This window comes from Tachysurus vachellii, chromosome 24, assembly GCF_030014155.1.
Source record: "Tachysurus vachellii isolate PV-2020 chromosome 24, HZAU_Pvac_v1, whole genome shotgun sequence".
NCBI lineage: Eukaryota > Metazoa > Chordata > Actinopteri > Siluriformes > Bagridae > Tachysurus > Tachysurus vachellii.
The window spans coordinates 16,270,634-16,293,765 of NC_083483.1; the positions used below are offsets into that span (position 1 = coordinate 16,270,634).

A 23,132-nucleotide genomic window follows, 5' to 3' on the forward strand; every position below is an offset into this window, starting at 1 on the left:
ATTGAAAATGCCCTTCATTTTGTTTGCACTAATAAATGCTGCTGCCAGCAAGCTAATAAATGTTGTACCATATTTTTTTCTATACTGTCATAAATATCATTATTGCAAATATTCAAAATATATCAAGATATAATTTTGAGGCTATATCGCCCACCCCTAATGTCAGACATCTGATATCTGCTTTAGTTGATAAAGATATTAAACCCACATTTTGTGTTGATTAACAGGAAGAAGAGAGATGAGGTTTGTAGGTCGACCGCTCTGATAAAACATCAGCCCTGATCTTTAAACATGTCACATGTAGTTAAGGACTAGTGTTAGAACAACTCTTCAATTTTACACTGTAAATAAACAGAGATCATGTTCACTTGTGTCGTGGTCACATGGTCACTTAAACATGTACTTGTCTTCATGCACTAAGTGAAGTGAAGCTCCTCTGTGTGCTTTTGAAGCTAAACACAAAGTCTCAGCAGCCCTGAACTTCACTACATTAAACACAGGAGCCCATGAATACAAGGTCTGTGCTAAATGTCCAATTGATAATAATGTTACACTTACAATGAAGATTAAGATGAATGAAGATGTGAAGTGCTTTTACTTACCGGGAGTCAGGAAGAAGATGAAGATGAGGAGGATCTTCATTCTAAATCCAGACTCAGAAAATAATAAATAATAAAATATTAGTTACTGTATATGACACTCCAGCACTGTCCTTGTCTCTGTGACTGGGCGTCGTTTTGTGTGGCGTTAGTAGAAAGCAACATCATGTCCACTTCCACTTTTGGAAGCTGCTGACAGAAAACCACTCAGGAAGTGTGTGTGAAGTGTTGAGTGTCGTTGTTACAACAGCTGCTGTCAATGTAACAGAAACAAAAGAACAGAAAACATGTTTCTGATACTAAACTAATGACCAGTGGAGTTGTGTACTGCAACGTAACTGTGATATCACTTCTTTGTTTTTCCTCTCAGTCTGTAGAGAGCTTGACTATATAAGAGTTTGTAAAATGTTCCAGTCTGAAACTAGATGTGCTCCAGTGAATAAAGCAAAGCCTTGACCTTCAAAAATCAATGCATCCTTGTTGAAGATTAAAGCCCATAATGGCTTGTGATGGTCATAAATTGAAGACCTTGACATTATGTGAAGTGGAGGAACAGACAGTAATGTTTTTGTTTGTTTTCTGAGATCTTCTGCAATACAATGACATCACCATGTGGATCAAAACTCTGCTGAAGTACAAGAGCATCACAAATCATGTTCTTTGTAGGGCAGTCGAGGCCTTCTATCACTTCTATCAGACTACTTAAGAGTGAAGCTGTTCATGTGAGCTGTATGTCAAACACTTTACCTCATTAATTAGCATATTAGTAGATGTACTAACCACCACTCAACATACTCATACACTACATGGGTGATGTTTCACTTCCTGTATAGTTACTGTAAAACACTTCCCTGACAGCTGCAACACTTCCAGAAAACCTCCCTACTGCTCAATACAGTATGTACTCAAAAGATAAGTGTCTCATGTCCAACCACTGAGCAAAAAGTAAAGAGTCAGCAGAAGTGAATGTGGTTAACAAGTGTTGCTGTTGTTTTGATTGTAATCACTTCTTCTGAAATAGAGCAAATACTCAGACAAGGAAAGAGCTAAAACACACTCTTATTATAATATGGCTAATATAATATGTTTTCCTGTGCTCCTTAACGCAGGGCTCTCAAGTTACAATATGAAGGCAAGAGTGACATATTTTAAATATATGTCATATATATAAAAAAAAGAAAATTTATGATATAAAACTTAATATTTGAATTAAAGAAATCATATTAAATTATACAATGTAGTGCTGGTGGTTAGTAGCCTTATTTTTCTGAGATTTAATTTATGATAAATTCCTTATTTTATAAAAAGTCATAAAACTGGTGCCCCCTGGCACTATCTCAGGGCCCCCAGTTTGATAACCACTGTCCCTAGACTACTTGTTCTGAGCAGGTGTTGTCAGTGAACCGGGGCCCCCTGGCACCATCTCAGGGCCCCCAGTTTGATAACCACTGGCCCTAGACTACTTGTTCTGAGCAGGTGTTGTCAGTGAACCGGGGCCCCCTGGCACCATCTCAGGGCCCCCAGTTTGATAACCACTGGCATAGACTACTTGTTCTGAGCAGGTGTTGTCAGTGAACAGGCTGTAAAACTGTTGGCTAAGGTACAGACACTCATGAAAAACTCCTGCTGATGATCTGGGAAATGTCTCTAACAGCAGTCACAATGTCATTGTTTGTGTCAAACAAGTTGTGAGTTAGTTGTAACATTACAACAGGAGATCATGACTTACTCTGTGCTCAAAGTGATGCTCGCAGCTCCAGTGCTTTTCTCTGTGGGTGAACGAGGATGATGATGATGAACAATTCCAGGATCTGCTTTTTTTTCATTGGTTGTGTTAAATCTTACCCAGATACAATAGTGCTATTTCCTGATTGGCTATTGTGTAACCTCTTTTTTTGACTGGCTGATAAGTGTCAGGCTCGACTAAGAACTCCCGGTTCCATAGAGACAGCGGTGCGGACTGATACATTTTAGGCGCTGCAGCTTATTAAATATATGAAAAACAGTGAGTTTTTCTGCGTGAGAAATACAATGTGTGTACAAAATTCAATGTGTGATACTTGAAAGCCCTGGCAGGGTGTGTTAGCATGAGATTTAACACAGTTCATGTTCTGTGTACAGACTCGTCTTAACACCTCAGTCCATATGTGTGAACACATGAACTCTCTGCTTCATCAACACCCAGTAGGACAATGTGTCAAACTGTTTAACTATAAAACAAGAGCTAAAACACACTATTATTATAATATAGATAATATAATATGTTTTCCTGTGCTCCTTAACATTAACTGGAACAGAAATGTTCAGTGTTGAATTACATTATATACATTTTATATATGTTTTCCCCATGTTAATGTAGATCATACTTTAAATATGTAATAAAACAAACCAAACCTATGTTAAATGTATTTATGGATTACTTACTGTCTCTTATTTGTGTGAGAGAAACGATGAGTGTATGAAAGTGACAGGACTTTGACATTCTCTGCTGGAACACTAGGGGGCGTTCTGTCACGTGTCTTGTACTTCTCAGCTGGTTGTATTTGGTTTAATTATTATGTGTATTTATTTCTGTCAGAGAACGGGGGTGTCTTCACAGATAAAAAGACCCAAATGCAGGGATAACAAAATAAAAACAGAGATTTTATTAACAAAACACAAAAAAATTAATACAGGAAACAGGAACCGAAACACAGAAGCCAACAAAAAATGAGGACCCCACGAATCTGACCGCAATGTGGAGGAAATAAATACACATAATAATAAAACCAATTACAACAGGTGAGTATTACAAGACACACTGCCAGAATGCCCCCTAATGTTCCAGCAGAGAATGTCCAAGCAGAAGTAATGACAGAAAGTGTGAATAATCAAATTTCAAGACTGTGATGTTGCAGCAGAAGTTTGTCCTTTATTCACAATAACAGTCATGTGGTTACAGAATTCACACACAGAGTAAATATATTTAAATACTGACATGAGTTCTTCACATCCAAAGTGACATCATATGTTTTATATGTTAATTTGCAGTGAGACAAAATAAAACATCGGCTGGTTAAAGCTTTCGGCTGGTTAAAGTAGCTGTACTATGATATATACATGTGCTTCATCCTGGTCAGAGTCACAGTGAGTCAGGAGCCTATTCCAGGATCACTGTGTGCCAATCAGGACGTCATGCTGTGTTTGACTAAAGCTCAGAACTCAGAGGAAAAACAAAGAAAACTGGGACCTCAACTCAGAATTCCTACTCAGAGAGTCAGGAGGGTCTCTTCATCCCAGAGTTTATCATATGACTTCAGACCAACATGGCCAGCATGGCAACTCACACCATCAGCACACGATACAGTATATATTCATGATCAATAAACTTAGCTGACTAAATGGTTGTTAAAAAACACTTTCATGGAGTGGTGAAGGGGCAATAAAATATATGGGGACAGGATGATAATTAGTAATAAACTATAATACCACACACACACACACACACACACACACACACACACACACACACACACACACACTGAATACACAGTGGCAGGTTATATACTGTATGTACGTTGTGTTACGGCTCGACACCATGGGAACGCCCTTCACAGAACCGGTGACTAAAGCACATGTGAACACACAGCAATATTATTGGCTAAAAATGACTGGGCAGTGTCCTGGGTCCATATTAATTTACTTTAAATAAACTCTATATTTTTATATTTCTGTAAAGCTGCTTTGAGACAATGTCCATTGTTAAAAGCGGTACACAAATAAAATTTAATTGACTATATACAGTGTTTGAAAGGACATTATATATGATCACACTCTCTGGTGTCACCCAAATGAGGATGAGTTCCCTTTTGAGTCTGGTTCCTCTAAGGGTTTCTTACTCATATTTATTCTATATTTTTTATATTTGTGTAAAATTGCTTTGATTATTATTTGATTTGATTTATTTTTTTTTATCATTTTTTTTTTTTATTATTTTCAATTTATACCAAAAGAACAAATGTATAAAAAACTAAACTCTCTATCCCCAAACACTTGACATAAACACAGTCATACAGAACATAATGTACATGATCAGATGTCCATAAAGTAAAAGACATAATGATAATGTTAATGATAATAAATAAGCAACATGACATGTGTATGAATAATATTCCTCACCCCCTTTACAATACCATATTGCCTGCTTTCATTTCTTCAACAAAAGGTAAGAAAGGTTGCCAGATATTATCAAATGCACCAGTAGACCTTCTTACTGTACATCTATTTTTCTCCTACATAAGATGGTATATGACCTCCCTTATCCAGTGACTGAATGTCAGGGGAGCAGGCTCTTTCCATTTAATCAGTGTTAGTCTTCTAGACAGAAGAGAACAGAAGACCAGTATCTTAATTTTCCTTTTTTTTTAATAAAAAAAATGGGGGTGGCTCTATACCACCTCTCCAAAAAGCCCAGAGAAGGTCTAGAACATGTGTCATGTCCAGAACATATGCAGCAGAGCTGAGGGTGACTGCTGTCATCTATCATGTGGGATCTGTCAGTTTTAATCTTAAAAGGTCTGCCTTTAGTCCAAATTGTATTACAGCATGTCTAAGGCCAATGGCTGATTAAAAAATTCCCTGAATTATTTTGTACCAGTTTTCTGAATATGGCTCGTCTACGCCTGTCTCTGTATTATTATTGAGTAGATCTAAAGATGTTGAATCATACATGTTAAGTGCATCATAGCTCCTGCTTAGAGCCTGTTTTTGGACTGATTTACATTAAAGTTGGAGGGAAACATGAGAAATAATTAATATTCAATTCTACAATCTTCCAAAGTTGCAAATACCGATTAAATGTGATTTGGGGATGAAAACTTTCTTTACCAACTGTTCAAGGGATGCAAAAGACAACATTAGGTTGTTGTTTTGCTAGAAAGAAATTGTGAAACAAGATTCCAAGTCCAAAATGTATCGCAGGAGAGGGAGAGAGAAAGAGGATTCACTGTCTCATACTCCACCAGGTGTGAGCCCCATGATGAGCCATGGCCTGAGACATGGGAATCAAGTGCCAGGCTTGAAAATAAAGCCAGACATTAGCTGAATTTCCTCAGAGAGAAACTCTCATAATTCACATGACCAGCTACCTTGAGAGTTCCACTAGCAAAAATACAATGCAAAGAGTGTGTGATTTGTCCTCAATAAAAAAAAACATTTGAAAAGATCAGAAGCACAAAAGAGTAAATTCACAGGTGAAAAGAAGTATTCACAGGTAAAAAGAAGTAAATTCACAGGTAAAAAGAAGTATCAAGAATCTTAATGTTTATTGATATAGGACAGATTCTGGTAGACTGAGTCTGATTGGCAGGTGGTTGGGTCTAAACCCTTGTCCTCAGATTCAGGTAAACTGACATTTTCTCTTGTTTGAACAAGATGCAAATTTTGATAATTTTCATAATCTTCATTTGTCTGAAATGGAAAATAAAAAATATTAAAATGTTTGTAAGTAAATTGCTTGTGAAAGTAACATCTGAAGCAAATGTCTGGCCTGTACCTCTCTGGTAGATTGTATCACTGTTCTAGAGCCTGAAGAGAGAAGAGATTGCTTTAAATCACATTCTCTAAAGACAGTGAACAAAATTATAGTCCATTCATTTCACATCCATAGTGTGGAGGAACTATATTTCCACGTGTTAATGAATATCCTTTCTACACTACTTCATCTCTGAAGAATTTGTTGTTTGCTTTGTTTGTTTTGTGGGTTCAGTGATATGCATACTAGAGGAACGATTGCACATTACACCATCTTTCACATCTTTATTATACTTTCTCATGAAAATAGGCATGAGAAAGTTTATTCACGTGACTTTGCTTGCATTGGTTGTTTCTGCACCGGTTTGAAAATAAAACACATTAACACTTTAATTTGTTGTGTGAATATAAATTAAAATGTGCTTTTTTTGCAGTACCTTGTGTCTTTTTTTTCCACCGTATCACTCCAGCTGATAAAAGGCCAATGAGAAGCAGCACTAGAGCAACAGACACGACAGTCATGACAGTTATAGTTGTGAATTCTGGAACAGAAACCCACACAATGTGTCACAATATTTTAAACCATATTCTGCCCATTTATACTTAATTTACCTTGACAATTTTGTGCATTGTTGATCTTGACAATAGTATTGTTATCTTATTATACAGTTGATATGCAAATTGTTGATCTTATAATGTAGGTTGTAGCTTTGTAGTTCTCTCATCTGATTGATCAGGAGTAGTTTCAATCTCCCTTAAGGTGTGAATTGTGGGCGGAGCTTACTCGTTTCAAAGGAATGTGCTCCCTTTAATTTCGGTTTGTAAGTATCCCTAAAACATCATTGTAAATAAATGTCTAGAACTGTTTTGATCTATTTTACCAAACCTTATTTTAACTTTTGGTTGACTCACTTTTGCTTGACTGCACATATGCGCCTCAAACCCATCTCTGTAGTCTCTGTAGTCTGTAAGCACCATCATATGCACTCTTGTTTACAGAGCAGAAGTCACATTTCCAGTACTGACTATAGGAAGACCATCAAAAACCTCAATTTGATCAAGACTGTATAGAATTGCATCAAAGATGGCCTGAATAACCTCGGTGGGAATACTGTGAGCATCATCATCAAGCTACTGATGTCTTTACTAGATTTTTGACATATTACATCATTCCACAACCCACCATTAAGATGTCTGAACAAACTGTCAGCATCCACATTTTATTTCGCAGCACCGAACTGAAGTTTGAAAGAAAATCTATGATAAAACTCTCCTGTTTGAAACCTTTTTATTCAGTTATATCTTTTAGGCAATGTTGTATAAAGTATTAGAAAGCAATACTTGAGTAAAAGTACAAGTATCGTACTAGAAAAAGACTTTGGTAGAAGTGAAAGTTACCTTTTAGAATATTACTCAAGTAAAAGTCTTAAAGTATCTGATATTTACTGTACTTAAGTATCAAAATTAACTTTCTGATATTTAATGTACTTAAGTATTTGAAGTAAAAGTAAAAAGTAAAATTTCAGTGATTTTCAGTAGACATAGGCACTTCATCCGGTAAGAAGAATCTTTCATTCCAATGTACAGAAACATTTCTTGCACCTACTGCCATATATACGGTGTATAACGTTATCTTCTTCACCCTGTTCACCACTATCGTCGGGGTGGTCGTCTACAACAGGAGTGACCAACCCGCGGCTCCCGAGCCGCATGCGGCTCTTTGCCCGGTTCTATGCGGCTCTTACATTCATATAGAAGTTTGTATTTGTGTCTTTTTATTGTGCGTGTTCGCTTCGCTTATGTTCAATATGGTATTTTCATCAAACGCGCATGTGAGTGGGATGCAAATACCTCAAAGTTCCCCAGTAGGAGGAAAATCATTTGAGTAAACAATCTGTGTCATGTTCGCTCTCAAAATGGCAGGGAAAACAAGGTGATGATCATGTGTGCCCATGTGTATGATGTGGCTCTTTAACACAGTAAAAAATATTTCCAGGGATTTCAGAACAGCATAACAGATATTGCGTCATCGGGTAGGCGTGGCCTATTTAATAAGCTAACCCTAACTCTAACACTAACCCTAATCATAACTGTAGTTTTTGGTTGTTTATTTGTTTTCTAAAATAAATCTACCTGTATAACTGTTTTGTCCTTCGTAGTATGCTCTTTTTTAAAAGAATGCGTTTTTCCAAGACCTCCGGAAACATGCCCACTTTACGTCGTGATAACGAAACCCCTGGAATTTAGTGAATGACATGCTTTTTTCCATGGCGGTTCCAGTTGTGCTTCTGCCTCCTTTTGGCAACATTACACTGAAACAGAGCGTGCAGAGCGTAATGTAATCTAGGAGCAGTGATTCGCCAAACCTCCCTTATTGCAGTCGCACACATTTCTTCTGATTTTATTTTGTAGTAACAAGTAAAGAAGACGCTTAGTGGAAATATAATGGAGTAAAAGTGTACATTTTATCTAGGAAATGTAGTGGAGTAAAAGTGAAAGTTGACAAATTTAAATAGTGAAGTAAAGTACAGATACGTGACATTTCTACTTAAGTACAGTAATGAAGTATTTGTAGTCCGTTATATTACAACACTGCTTTTAGGTACCCAAAACTTTAAATATTCACAAAAACAGAAAAACTTTGAAATGTTGAACACATCACAGAATTAGTCTATTATGTCTATACTTACAAATTTGCAGTACAATATGAAACAAAATAGGCAGTAAACCTCAAATAACCATTCAATACAAATAAACACTTCACTAATAAAAGTCGAGTTTCTAGATTGGCAGAAAAAAGTCCTGTATTTCAGAAATACACAATTGTCTATGCACCTACTAGTTGTTTTGATACAACAGTTCAGCCCTACCATCGTGTTGTATGGCACGATCTGGTAATGAAATGATCCATTTGTGAAGAAAATTCCAAAATTGACTCACTCTGTCATTCAGGTTGGCTATTTCTTCTGTTTCTCAATATTACAATTAAATTCTTCAGCACTTCAACAGTTCTCAAGACTCAGTGAAAGGCTTGCCATCTTGTTCCATGCATGAATCTAAGTCCAGGTCACAACTTGTTCGCGAAACAATAAAACCTCAAATCAACTCAAATTTCAAATTGGGCTAAAAAATAATAAATCAACAGAAATGTAGATATTTTCTAAATTAAGTTAAATCAGATTTTCTTCATTAAGAATAAAATCTTGCTGAATATTGTCCAATGCTGACTCATTGATCTTTCTTTGCTCATGTCATCACGCTGATTATCTTAATTTCACTTAATTGAGCTCCTCCTAACAACCTAATATACAGTCATGTGAAAAAAATAGGACACCCCATTAAATACCCAGTTCTTCATTTGGAAATATCAACCTGTCAATTTCTGATCTAGTTTTATTTTTTTTCTGTAAATGAAATGATGTAATTGCATGTAAACAACAAAAATCAGTTTGTTTAAACTTATTAAACAAAAGAAACCAACGGAAATGAGTATTTAATCTGAGGAAAAAGTTAGTACACCCTGTGCCATCTTCAACCACTCCGCCACGGGGAGAGCACGGAGGAACCCCTGCTAGCCATCTCTCAGGGAGACCGCACAGCCGCGGAGTACGCGCTGGCTTTTCGCACTCTCGCAGCCGAAGCCGGCTGGGAGGAGAAACCTCTGAGATTGCTATACCGCAAGGGCCTGAACCTGGATCTGCAGGCCGAGCTCGCCTGCCAGGACGAAGGGAGGAACCTGTCAGAATTCATGGACCTCTCCATCCAGATCGACAATCTAATGCGGACTCGCCGAGCATCTGCGCGCACCTCCCGCCCTGTAGCCACACGTGCACACCAGCCTGCGGACCCCGAACCAATGCAGCTCGATTTCATTTGCCTCACGCCTGAAGAACAAGCGCGGCGCTTCCGCCTCCAGCTCTGCGTATACTGTGGAGAAGCTGGACACAGGCTGGCCTCCTGCCCCACCAGACCGCCCAGCAGGCGGAACACCTCGGTGAGTCCTGAACTCCTCACTCCCCGGTCTCCCGGCTGCGCGCAGGTTCAAGTGGGACTCGAAAAACGGGGGGAAATGATTAGTCTGCCCGCACTCATTGATTCCGGTGTCGTGGGGAATTTTATGTCAGGGGAGTTTGCTCAAGCTCACAACATGCCAGTAACCCCATGTTGGGAGTTTGCTCAAGCTCACAACATGCCAGTAACCCCATGTGTTTTCCCCTTAGCAGTGGAGGCGATAGACGGTCGGCCGCTTGGCGAGGGTCGCATCACACGCATCACGGAGAACCTCCAGCTGCAAGTGGGGCCTCACCACCAAGAACTCATCCGCTTCCACATCATTCACTCTCCGTGTCACATCCTCAAGCTGTTCTCATCCTTAGAACAGCTCCGCCGGGCGTAACTACGACGTGGGGGACCGCGAGCTGCTAGCCATGAAGGCAGCGTTCGAGGAATGGCGCCACTGGCTCGAGGGCACCCAACATCCATTTACCGTCCTAAACAATCACAGAAATCTGGAATATCTCCGTGCCGCTAAACGCATGAACCCCCGTCAGGTGAGATGGGTCATGTTCTTCACTTGCTTCCGATTTACGGTGACCTACAGACCCAGAACCAAGAACGCCAAAGCGGATGCCCTGTCCCGAATGTTCCGGGAGGCCGGCCCAGACACACCTCAACACCACGAGCCCATCTTCTCAGAGACCCGCATCCTCGAACCTATACAGTGGGACATTATGACGGAGATCAGCCAGGCCAACGCACAGAAGCCGCCGCCTACAGAGTGTCCGCCATCAAAAGTCTATGTGCCCGAGAATCTACGCGCAAACCTCCTAGAGCTCCTGCACTCCACGCCCAGCTCCGACGCCGGGACCACACGAATAGCTCAGAACCGGTTTCGGTGGCTGTCCCTGTCCGCGGATGCACGAGAATTCGTCTGCGCTTGCTCCGTCTGCAACACCTCCAAGCCTTCTTGTCAACTCCCCGTGGGCTTACTGCTGCCATTGCCCATGCCACAACGACCCTGGTCCCACATCGGGCTCGACTTCATCACTGATCTTCCCCTCTCGAACAACTGCACGGTTATCCTCACAGTCATCGACCGCTTCTCCAAAGCGTGCCGCCTGATTCCCCTGCCCAAGCTCCCCGCAGCATTCGAAACCGCCGAGGCGCTGTGTAACTTTGTCTTCCGTAATGTGTGTATTCTTTCTGTAATGTGTGTATTCTGTCTGTAATGTGTGTATTGTCTGTAATGTGTGTATTCTGTCTGTAATGTGTGTATTCTGTGACACGTTCATTATTAGAAGGTGCTGTGATGTTGATGGCTAAAAGGAAATGAAAACATGGTTACTTCCTGTCAGTTGTTAAAGCACATGGCAGAGCAGCATGTTTAAAATAACATGGTAGATATTCTACATACCCTGAGATGAGGGAGTGATGGAGGTTTTGTGGAGAGTATAAGTTAGTAACTTATCTGAAATAAAAAAGAGACAGATTTAATGATGTGAGAGAAATGTGAAGAAGAAGTCAGGTAAAAAAGTTTATACCTGTTACTGAATGTGTCGTGTCCCCATGGTTGGAGTGAAATGTGTGGTGTGTGAGACAGAACTGATGGTGGGATCAACTGGAAGAAAGGAAACAGTCCATTTATCACTCTGAGTTTACACTCTTATTAAATCAGGTCTATTGTACAGAACATCACAAAAGTCTCCACAAGAGGAAATGAAGACTTTTAATACATTTAACTTCATTTACAAAACAATGTCATTTCACACAGATTCACACAGCAGTGAACAAACACACACTGTGAACACACACCCGGAGCAGTGGGAAGCCATTTGTGCTGCGGCGCCTGGGGAGCGTTTGGGGGAAAAACTCAAACCCACAACCTTAGGAGTCAAACTCTCCAACCATTAAGCCACAACTTCCCCAATGTGTGTGTATGTGTGTGTGTGTGTGTGTGTGAGAGAGAGAGAGAGAGAGAGAGAGAGAGAGAGAGAGAGATAGTGAGAGTGTGTGTGTGTGTGTGTGTGTGTGTGCATGAGTGCATAAGTGAGTGAGTGTGTGTATGTGTGTGTGAGAGAGGGAGTGTGTCAGTGAGTGAGTGTGTGTGTGAGAGAGTGTAAGAGTGAGTGTGTGTGAGAAAGAGAGAAAGAGAGAGAGAGACGTATGTGTGTGCGTGTGTGTGTGTGCTTGTGTGTGCTGGTGTTTGTGTGTACAGTATATAGTGCATTAGTACACGCACATGTGTGAGCGTGTATGTGTGTGTGTGTGTGTGAAAGTGTGTGTGTGTCTGTGTGTGAATTAGTGTGAGAGTGAGTGAGTGAATGTGTGTGTGTGTCAGAGGTGTCAAGTTTACTTAAGTAGAAATTTTGAGTATCTATACTTTAATGGAGTAATTATTTTTTAGCAGACCTTTTACTTCTACTCCTTACATTTTCACACAATTACTTGTACTTTCTACTCCTTACATTTTAAAAATAGCCTCATTACTAATATTTCATTTCGGCTTGTCATCATTAGAAAACCTATCAAGATAAATTGTGCCATCCAAAAATAAATAAATAAATAAATAAATCGCGCCATCCGGATAGAGAGAATGTGATTGTGGTTGGATGAGAAGTATAAACATTGTACCATTCCGACACCCTATTGGTTTGTACGTGATTCATCGCACCTGCACATGACACAAATCACGTCACACTTCAGTTACCCAAGTATGAAGATGTTTGTGGAAGAGGCTCAAAACGAAATGTCTCAACCAAGCACTAGCACCAGCGAGGAAGTTGGTAGCCAAGAAGACCAACCAACCCTTATACATCCCTGGCCGTACCTGGAGTTCCATGAGCTAATGGCTTACAAAAACTCGCCATCCAATTTAAAAAAGCATATTGAGGTAAGCTAAAATTTTGTAGTTATCAGTCAATTATTAACAAATTTGAAATTCGACTTTAGCCAAACATTATCTGAGCTTAAATTATTGCTATATATGTAAGTTAATTGTGCAAAGCTATAGTTTTTGTTATCAGTCGATTATTGACAATATTGTAGTGACCTAGTAAATACCAATGGTTTGCTTGCTACCAGTAAGCTATGATTCAACATTGCAAACTAGTTTGGTGGCTCGGTGTGAGATTTGAAATTCAAATTTAACCAAATGTTATATGAGCTTATATTGTTACTATATGCAATATTTGTAAGTTAATTATGCAAAGCTATAATCCACAGCTGGTTGATAAGAGAGTGCACGTGCCTGTATGGGGCCCTATGGGTCCTTGTAAAAAGGTAATAGGCCCAACTATTGGCCAAATGGTGTTTAAAATGATTTTACTGCTAATTTTCAATCATGCCAGCAGCTGCTTGTGGTCCTAAAACAGCTTTAAAGGGATTTTCTTTATTCTGATGAACACAAAAGAAGATATTTTGATAAATGATGGTAAGCACACAGCTGATTGTAACCCTTGACTTCCATAGTAGGAAAACAAATATTATGGAAGTATAGTGATACATGATGAAGATATTTTAGACATGTGTTTTTTGAGGAGGTTTGGTAGTGCACAATAGGCCCCTGTGGCACAGCCTAAGCGTTTGTCCCTGCATTACTTTTACTTTTATACTTTTAAGTAGTTTGAAACCAGTACTTTTACACTTTTACTTAAGTAAAAAGCTCGAGTTGATACCTTAACTTCTACAGAAGTATTTTTAAACCCTAGTATCTTTACTTCTACCTGAGTAATGAATGTGAATACTTTTGACACCACTGGTGTGTGTGTGTGAGTGTGTGTGAGTTAGAGAGAAAGAGTGTGTGTGTGTTTGTGCTTTTGTGTGTGTGTGTTTGTGTGTGTATGTGTTTGTGTGTATAAAGTGCATTAGCACATTCAGATTTGTGTGTGTGTGAGAATGTAAGAATGTGTGTGTGTGAGCAAGAGAGCGAGCGAGAGTATATGTGTGTGTGTTTGTGAGATAGAGTGTGTGTGTGTGTGAGAGAGAGAGTGTGTGTGAGTTAGTGTGTGTGTGTTTGTGTGAGTGTGTGTCTCTCTGTGTGTGTGTGTGTGTGTGTGTGTGTGTGTGTGTGTGTGTGTGTGTGTGTGTGAGTAAAAGACTTTTGAATAAATAATACTAAAGTGTTAGTTTCCTCTCTGTATGGAGATTTTTGGGACACACTGCACATAATCTGCCTCAATAACAATATTTAATAATCAGTGAAATAATGTGTGAGATTTATTTATTCTCTGTGTAACACTCACCTGTTTTAACCTGCAGTAGAATCTCTGTGTAAATATCAGGCAAAGGCCATGTCCACTCTATCGCACACCAGTAAGTGTTTCCATACTCAGGTCTCAGATCAGTGATGCTGACGGTGAAGACTCGGGCTGTTTTGTCATCATACAGAGAAAATCTGGGGTCTTCAGCAGGAGATCCAGATTTAACAGGAATGTCTTTATTCACCCCATAGGAACATTTACCTCTGCAGAGATATTTGTTGTTATCTTCATATCCAGATTCATAGGGACATTTAATCTGAACTGATCCTCCTCTGTATCCAGTTACTGTAGTTACAGCTTCAGTACCAGCTGGAGAATAATATACAGTGGAATGAAATATGATCCAGGAAGATGGTGCATCAGTGTAAGAGAAGAGGAAGGTACACAAGAGATACGTGTGTGTTAGAATATCATATACACGTATTATTACACGTATAATACACGTGTTATAAACACCAAACTCTCATCTTAATAATCTAAATCAAACATGTCAGAAAGGGGTGTGTACAGTGGCCGGGAAGTGCAAACCAAATTAACAAAACCCAAACCAAATTAACAAAACCCAAACCAAATTAACAAATCAGAAAACACATTAACAAATTCGAAAACACAACGACAAGTCAGACAACCCAGAAACGGTAGTGTATCGTTTTGAATGGAAACTTACCGATCATTGGACAAGACACCTGTCACTCAGGATATACAGGTATGGAATCTTATGTGTAATGTGTAAAGTTCTCCGTTTAAATAAAGTTCTCCATTCAAGAAAATAACAGAATTAATCCACAGTAATCCATTCCATCCGTCCATTCCAACTTTTCCCTGTGGCAGACTGTTGAACTTCATGTATACTTTGAGTGACAGGTGTCTTGTCCAATCACAGACTATACCAACCGCTTCCAGGTTGTCTGAAATGTCGTTGTGTTTTCTGAATTGTTCATTTGTTTTCTGATTTGTTAATTTGTTTTCTGATTTGTTAATGTGTTTCATGCACCGATTCAGACAACCCGGAAGCAGTAGGTATAGTTTGTGAATGGAAACTTACCGATCATTGGACAAGACGACTGTCATTAAAGATATAAAGGTGAATGAAAGGTGTCTCGTCCGATGATGGTAAGTTTCCATTAACAAATTATACCAACCGCTTCCGGGTTGTCTGACTTGTTAATGTGTTTTCGGTTTTGTTAATTTGGTTTGGGTTTTGTTAATTTGGTTTGGGTTTTGTTAATGTGTTTTGGGTTTTGTTAATTTGGTTTGGGTTTTGTTAATGTGTTTTGGGTTTTGTTAATTTGGTTTGGGTTTTGTTAATGTGTTTTCGGTTTTGTTAATGTGTTTTCAGTTTTGTTAATTTGGTTTGGGTTTTGTTAATTTGTTTTGCACTTCCTGGCCACCGTAGGTGTGCAATATCATACCGTCCAGCATAACACGCGTGTAATTTTTAACATGATAAAAAAGTGTCATCTCGTGATATCAATTATATATTGAAGGCTGCGACACGATGATGTATAGCGCATTTCTGTTCCCTTGCATGCAAAGCAACAACACCTAATAGCAAGAGCAGCATGTCAGCCTCCGATGATGAAGATTTAGTAACGAAAAAGGAGCTACTTTAATAATAAGGAGGTTTGGTTACAAAAGGTTAGACCTCCAACAAAGCACAATTTTTTGCAAAAAATGCAAGAAAACTGTTACTGTGAACTATTTTTTCACCACTTGAAGCAAAAACACAGCGTTGAGTAGGAGGAGATACTAGTGATACAGATGGTGATGTGCGGCCCAAAAGTAAACAAATGACTCAGCTGAACATCGGTAGAGCACAAATTATGCCAGCGATATGCCGTGACAAATTAGCCGCTACGTTATCATCAATGGATTTATTTGCCTCAACAAGGGATGCAGCAACAGAGAAGACAGCCGTGTCTGAGATAGAGAACATCACAGCTGAATTACAGGTACTTGAACTGCCCACCAGCAGACAGTGACACTGATCCCCTTATATGGAAGACGCACGAGGTGAACTTTCCTCGGATCAGACGTTTAGCCAAGAAATACTTCTGCATCCTTGCCACCAGCGGTGCCTCCTAGAGGCTATTCAGCACTGGCAGGAATATAGTAACTTATCAAAGATCAGCTCTTAATGTAACATCAGTGAATATGCTGGTGATGTGTCTGCCACATGGGCTGCTAGTTAGTGTTTACTTGTACAGTTCCAGCACTGACATTCTAACCTGACTTCCATTTTATGTTTGCACAAAGAATTAGAGGCAATGCAATGGTTTCATCACTGATATTCCACCTCATTTTATTTAACTGTTACTTAAGTTTTGATAACATTTTTATTTTATTTTTAAGGCAGTAAGTGTTTTACATTGTGAAGGTTTGTTTGCATTGCTGCTGTTTGTTTACATTTGTACTTAAAATTTTAGGTCAATTTTATTACACTGTGGATCTTCTGTCACTAAAACAAATTCCTCTCATGCGAAAACATGTCTGGCAATAAAGATCTTTCTGATTCTGATTAGGTTAAATTACTTTAATTACTGTTAAACTAGTGTAAACTAGTGTCACTACTATTGCACAATAATGCTGCTGCTTCCACTTTATGACAATAGATTCACACTTTAGGTAATCTGTCATCAATGATGGCTCATTGGATTGAAAATGCCCTTCATTTTGTTTGCACTAATAAATGCTGCCTCCAGCAAGCTAATAAATGTTGTACCATATTTTTTTCTTTACTGTCATAAATATCATTATTGCAAATATTCTTCAAATATCAAGATATAATTTTGAGGCTATATCACCCACCCCTAATGTCAGACATCTGATATCTGCTTTAGTTGATAAAGATATTAAACCCACATTTGGTGTTGATTAACAGGAAGAAGAGAGATGAGGTTGCAGGTCGACCGCTCTGATAAAACATCAGCCCTGATCTTTAAACATGTGACATGTAGTTAAGGACTAGTGTTAGAACAACTCTTCAATTTTACACTGTAAATAAACAGAGATCATGTTCACTTGTGTCGTGGTCACGTGGTCACTTAAACATGTACTTGTCTTCATGCATAAGTGAAGTGAAGCTCCTCTGTGTGCTTTTGAAGCTAAACACAAAGTCTCCGCAGCCCTGAACTTCACTACATTAAACACAGGAGCCCATGAATACAAGGTCTGTGCTAAATGTCCAATTCTTTAATGTTACACTTACAATGAAGATTAATGTGAAGTGCTTTTACTTACTGGGAGTCAGGAAGAAGATGAAGATGAGGAGGATCTTCATTCTAAATCCAGGCTCAGAAACTTCAGAAAATAAAAATACTAAAATATTAGTTATACAACACTCCAGCACTGTCCTTGTCTCTGTGACTGGGCATTGTTTTGTGTTGCGTTAGTAGAAAGCAACATCATGTCCACTTCCACTTTTGAGCTGCTAACAGAAAACCACTCAGGAAGTGTGTGTGAAGTGTTGAGTGTCTTTGTTACAACAGCTGCTGTCAATGTAACAGAAACAAAAGATGAGAAAACATGTTTCTGATACTAAACTAGTGACCAGTGGAGTTTCGTATTGTAACATAACTGTGATTTCACTTCTTTGTTTTTCTTCTCAGTCTGTAGAGAGATTGACTATATAATAGTTTGTAAAATGTCTGAAACCAGATGTGCTCCAGGGATTTCTACACTGGAGCAAAGCCTTGACCTTCAATAATTAATGCATCCTTGTTGAAGATTAAAGCCCATAATGGCTTGTGATGATCATAAAGTGAAGACCTTGACATTATGTGAACTGAAGGAACAGACAGTAATGTTTTTGTTTGTTTTCTGAGATCTTCTGCAATACAATGACATCACCATGTGGATCAAAACTCTGCTCAAGTACAAGAGCCTCACAAATCATGTTCTTTGTAGGGCAGTCGAGCCCTTCTGTCACTTCTATCAGACTACTTAAGAGTGAAGCTGTTCTTGTGAGCTGTATGTCAAACACTTTACCTCACTAATTAGCATATTAGTAGATGTACTAACCACCACTCAACATACTCATACACTAAATGGGTGATGTGTCACTTCCTGTATAGTGACTGTAAAACACTTCCCTGACACCTGTAACAAAGACTTCCTGAAAACCTCCCTACTGCACAATACTCAATATAATATCATGATACCTAAAGCTTAACAGAAACGGGGATTTATTGACAACACTGAACAGGAACACGGACTCAAGACAGGACGACAACAACAAAAGACAACAGCAGACAAAGACAACGGCAGACATAGACAACAGAGGATTCCACGCTGCACAAGGCAACGCGGCTCAACTAAATAGTACAAATAATTAATCAGACATAAGGGACAGGTGTGCAGAGGCGGGGAGGAAAAGACACGGGCGGGGCAGATACGTGAACACAGAACATAAACAAAAGGCACATGGCCAAGGAGGGCCGAGCGACGTCCACAGCCGAACAGGAGGGCCGAGCGATGTCCACAGTCGAACAGGAGGACCAAGCGATGTCCACAGCCGAACAGGAGGGCCGAGCAATGTCCACAGCCGAACAGGAGGGCCGAGCGACGTCCATAGCCGAACAGGAGGGCCGAGCGACGTCCACAGTCGAAATATTATTAAATATTTTATTAATATAAATATTCAGCTTCATGACTGAATGATATCCTATACTATAAAAAAAATTTCCTTCTTCTTTATGCTACAACTGTGGGTTTACATTGACAGCTACTTTCAGAGCATGTCTATTAAAAAGCTGAATTCTTTTTACTGACTTAAAACAGAGAAAGGAAAGCGCTTAGCTTGTGACACTAACATGCCAAGCACATCCTGTGTGTAATCATGCTAGTGATTTTGCTGACATTTACTTCATTAACTGGTGATGTTTTTTTATTGTGTACTTGTGTATTTAATACCACAGCTGAATTACTGCTGAAAAAAAATGGATCACAACACAATGGTTCTCTAAAATCCTATAAAAACTAGAACAATTTTCAGATGTTATTAAAGAGAGCACAGTGTGTTAGCATGAGATTAAACACAGTTCATGTTCTGTGTACAGAGTCGTCTTAACACCTCAGTCTATATGTGTGAACACGTGAACTCTCTGCTTCATCAACACCCAGTAGGACAATGTGTCAAACTGTTTAACTGTAAACAAGAGCTAAAACACACTCTTATTATAATATATATAATATAATATGTTTTCCTGTGCTCCTTAACATTAACTGGAATAGAAATGTTCAGTGTTGAATTACATTATTTTTATATATATATTTTTCCCATGTTAATGTAGCTCATACTTTAAATATGAAATAAAACTATTCAAACTTATGTTAAATGTATTTATGGATTACTTACTGTCTCTTACCTGTGTGAGAGAAACGATGAGTGTATGAAAGTGTCAGGACTTGGACATTATCTGCCGGAACAATAGGGGGCGTTCTGGCAGTGTGTTTTCTGTCACGTGTCTTGTAATACTCACTTGGTTGTAATTGGTTTAATTATTATGTTTATTTATTTCTGTCAGAGAACGGGGGTGTCTTCACAGACAAAAAGACCCAAATGCAGGGATAACAACATAAAAACAGAGATTTTATTAACAAAACACAAAAAATAAATACAGGAAACTGGAAGCGAAACACAGAAGCCGACATAAAATGAGGACCCCGCAAAGCTAAACGCAATGCGGAGGAAATAAATACACATAATAATAAAACCAATTACAACCAGGTGATTATTACAAGACACTGCCAGAACGCACTCTAATGTTCTGGCAGAGAATATCCAAGCAGAAGTCCTGACAGAAAGTGTGATTCCCTTTCTAGGGAACTCGACGCTGCGTCAATGCTTACGCTATGGGAATGCTTCTTTGAGGAAGTTGTGTCTGAAGCTCTGTGTCCACACATGCCATTTTAATTGCTTGTAAAGGACACATGATGAAGTGATTACTCGCCAGTAAGTTCATATAAGGGTATCTACGTCACACTGCTCCAGCTTTCTTTGTCTTCAGGAAGCGTTCTGTGTATATGTGTTGTTTGTCTGTCAAGTGCAGGGAGAGAAAAAATATATATTTTAGGGAAAGCTAGGCAAATATGTTACAGTCCAAGCATTTTAAAAGATGCATGCATTCGTGCCCCCGCTTTATCATGGGGAACGACGCGCATTCTCTTTGCGTTGTTTGTTTGGGAGAGGAGCATGCCCGGTCGGCTCTTGAGTGAGCCTACTGTGTGCATTGTAAGGGATTCCCTCTGTGCACTCTCCGATCCCACCTGGCTATATTTTCAGCTTCAGCTGCGCCTCATGGTTTGGGTCCTGCGTCTGCCGAGGCGCATGGGGTTCATGGGGTTTGCAGGTTGAGTTAGCGGAGGAAGAGCAAGAGACGGGTGTTTCCCTTTCTCTTGCCCTGTCCCCTGACTCTGTTCGCTTGGTTTTGGTTTCTGCGATTTCTCCTGACCTGGAAGAGAGCATGCTGCTTTCCATGTCTGGCTCTGAGGAGCTCGATGCGTGAGGGGAGGGGTTTCCACCTCTGAACAGTCGACACAATCAGTAGCATTTGAGGAGCTCCTCGAGGTGGTGACTCGCGCTTTGGCTAGGTTCAATTTAGATTGGCCTGAAGAGGAAGATAGTGTTGTCCGTTCTAAGCTGGCTGATCACTTTCTGACTTCAGTCCGCAGGCCACCTTCATGCAGGCAACTGAAATTTTTTCCAAACCTCCATGCTGAGGTATCGAGGTCTTGGAGAAATCCATTTTCGGCACGTATATTTTCTCCAGCCATGTCTGACTATTCAGCCATTATAGGGCTTGAAGGCCATGTGTAAGGGGCGATGCCTGGAGTTGAAGAGACACTTGCGGGCTATCGCTCACCTACATCACCCGCATGGAGGAAACCTGTCCTTCCATCCAAGCCTTGTAGGACCACTTTGGCCTTTGTGGGTAAGGCCTATAAGGCAGCAGGCCAAGCAGGTGTGGCCCTGCACACCATGGCGGTTTTGCAGGCCTACCAGGCTGACCTGCAGGCAGAGCTGGATGGCGGCAAGGGATTGGGAGAGCCACTGACCTTGCGCTCTGTGCCACAAAGCAGACCGCCCGCTCCATAGGCCTTTCAATGGCTGCGCTGGTTGCCACGGAGAGGCACCTGTGGCTCAATTTAACTGATATAAAGGATAAGGATAAGTCCTTTCTTCAGGAGTTGAAATGCCAGTCAGCGGCGTTCCGGGAGTTTCTCCCTCGTCGCGGGGAGCAGCCTGGTCCATCATCCGGCCGCACCCAACCCCCTGCTAGCTCACTCAGGGCAGTTAAAAGGGTTAGTGTTGTGGTCCATGCCCCCCCGTCCAAGCCCAGACCCGTCTGGTGAGGGGGGACCTTAGGTCCATCATCTCAGCCAAACAGTCTACAAAGGAGTACTGATGCCCGAGGGCTGAATCCTATTCAGGAATGCTCCCCCCACCGTTTTTGCCGTTTCAGGGGGCAGTAGGGCCTGTGACTGCTCCCCTTCCTTGCACGGGTCTCCCTGGGTTAGCACCTGCCAGTGCGCTGTTTCAGGGCACCCGGGAGGTCTGCGCAAGGTTTACACCATTGTCAGACAACCAGGCAGCATGGAAACTTCTGCCAGGGGTGTCTCAGGATCCAGTTTTCCTCCCATCCTCTGCACTTCCAGGGTGTGTTGACCACGATCCTGGGCTGGCACCAGGCAGTGTTCCTCTGAGCGGAAGTTCTCTCGCTTCTGAGGAAAGTGGCCATAGAGCATGTTCCCCTCCCAGAGTGGGACTCAGGCTTTTACATCCGATATTTTGTTGTTCCCAAGAAGGACGGGGGGCTGCGTCCGATTTTGGACCTGTGGGCTCTGAACTGTACTCTGAAGACTTACAAGTTCAAGATGCTCACGCTCAGGGTTATCGTGTCCCAAATCAGGTCCGAGGACTGGTTTGTGATGATCGACCTCAAAGATACTTATTTTCACATAAGCATTCTGCCAGAGCACAGGAAGTTCCTCAGGTTCGCTTTCGGGGGGTAGTTTGGGACTCATCTGTCTCCCACTCGGGTGGCTTCCATTTTGTCAGCAGTGAAAGCTATTCGGCTAGGCCAAGACCTCTCTGTCGCCGAGGCACAGAGGGTGCTCGGCCTCATGTCAGCAGCAGCCAATGTTATCCCTTTGGGTCTGCTTCACATGGGGCCATTCCGGCTCTGGCTCAGGGGTGCGGGCTTCCATCCTTGCAGAATCCACTCAGGTTTATACGGGTTACGCGCGTGGCCTTCGTACCCTTCTTATGTGGAAAAGACCCTGGTTCTTTGCCTTGGGTCCCATTCTAGGGGCGTGTCACCAGCGCAGGGCTCTTTTGACGGTTGCCTCGCTTACGGGCTGGGGAGCGGCCTTGAATGGCCGCCCTGCCCAGGGTCAATGGGAGGGCCCCTATCTCTCGTGGCACATAAATTGCCTGGAGATGAGGGCTGTGTTTCTAGCATTGAAACACTTTCTCCCACACCTCAGGAGCTGTCATGTCTTAGTACGGACAGACAGCACCACGGTGGTGTCCTAAATCAATCATCAGGGTGGTCTGCGTTCACGCCCCCTGTTCAGGTTGGTGCGGCAGATTCTGCACTGGGCAGAGACCAGGTTTATTTCGCTGAAGGCAGTTTTCATTCCAGGGCATGTAAATCGGGAGAGAGACTTCCTGTCGAGGCAGGTGCTGAGACCTGGGGAGTGGAGTCTCCACCCCCACGTGGTGGAGCAAATCTAGCAGATTTTTGGCCGGGCAGAAGTGGAT

General features: G+C 40.9%; 1 protein-coding gene, 1 long non-coding RNA gene and 1 pseudogene across 4 annotated transcripts in view; all 3 read right to left on the reverse strand.

The window, feature by feature from the left end:
- The window catches only part of LOC132839549 (CMRF35-like molecule 3), a 6,773-nt gene extending 5,801 nt beyond the window's left edge, over positions 1-972 (reverse strand). For all 3 annotated transcript variants that reach the window (XM_060860584.1, XM_060860585.1, XM_060860583.1), the window contains exon 1: positions 603-972. In XM_060860584.1, the coding sequence (XP_060716567.1) occupies positions 603-642 (40 nt within the window). In that variant the 5' untranslated portion in view covers positions 643-972. The remainder of the gene's footprint in view (positions 1-602) is intronic.
- LOC132839518 (CMRF35-like molecule 1) overlaps positions 1-23,132 on the reverse strand; it is an 89,001-nt pseudogene that overhangs the window by 35,206 nt on the left and 30,663 nt on the right.
- On the reverse strand, positions 11,524-14,677 carry LOC132839558 (uncharacterized). Its single transcript, XR_009647737.1, has 3 exons — positions 14,351-14,677; positions 11,651-11,727; positions 11,524-11,577 (listed from the first exon to the last, which is right to left on the reverse strand). It is a non-coding gene; the product is annotated as an uncharacterized LOC132839558 (long non-coding RNA).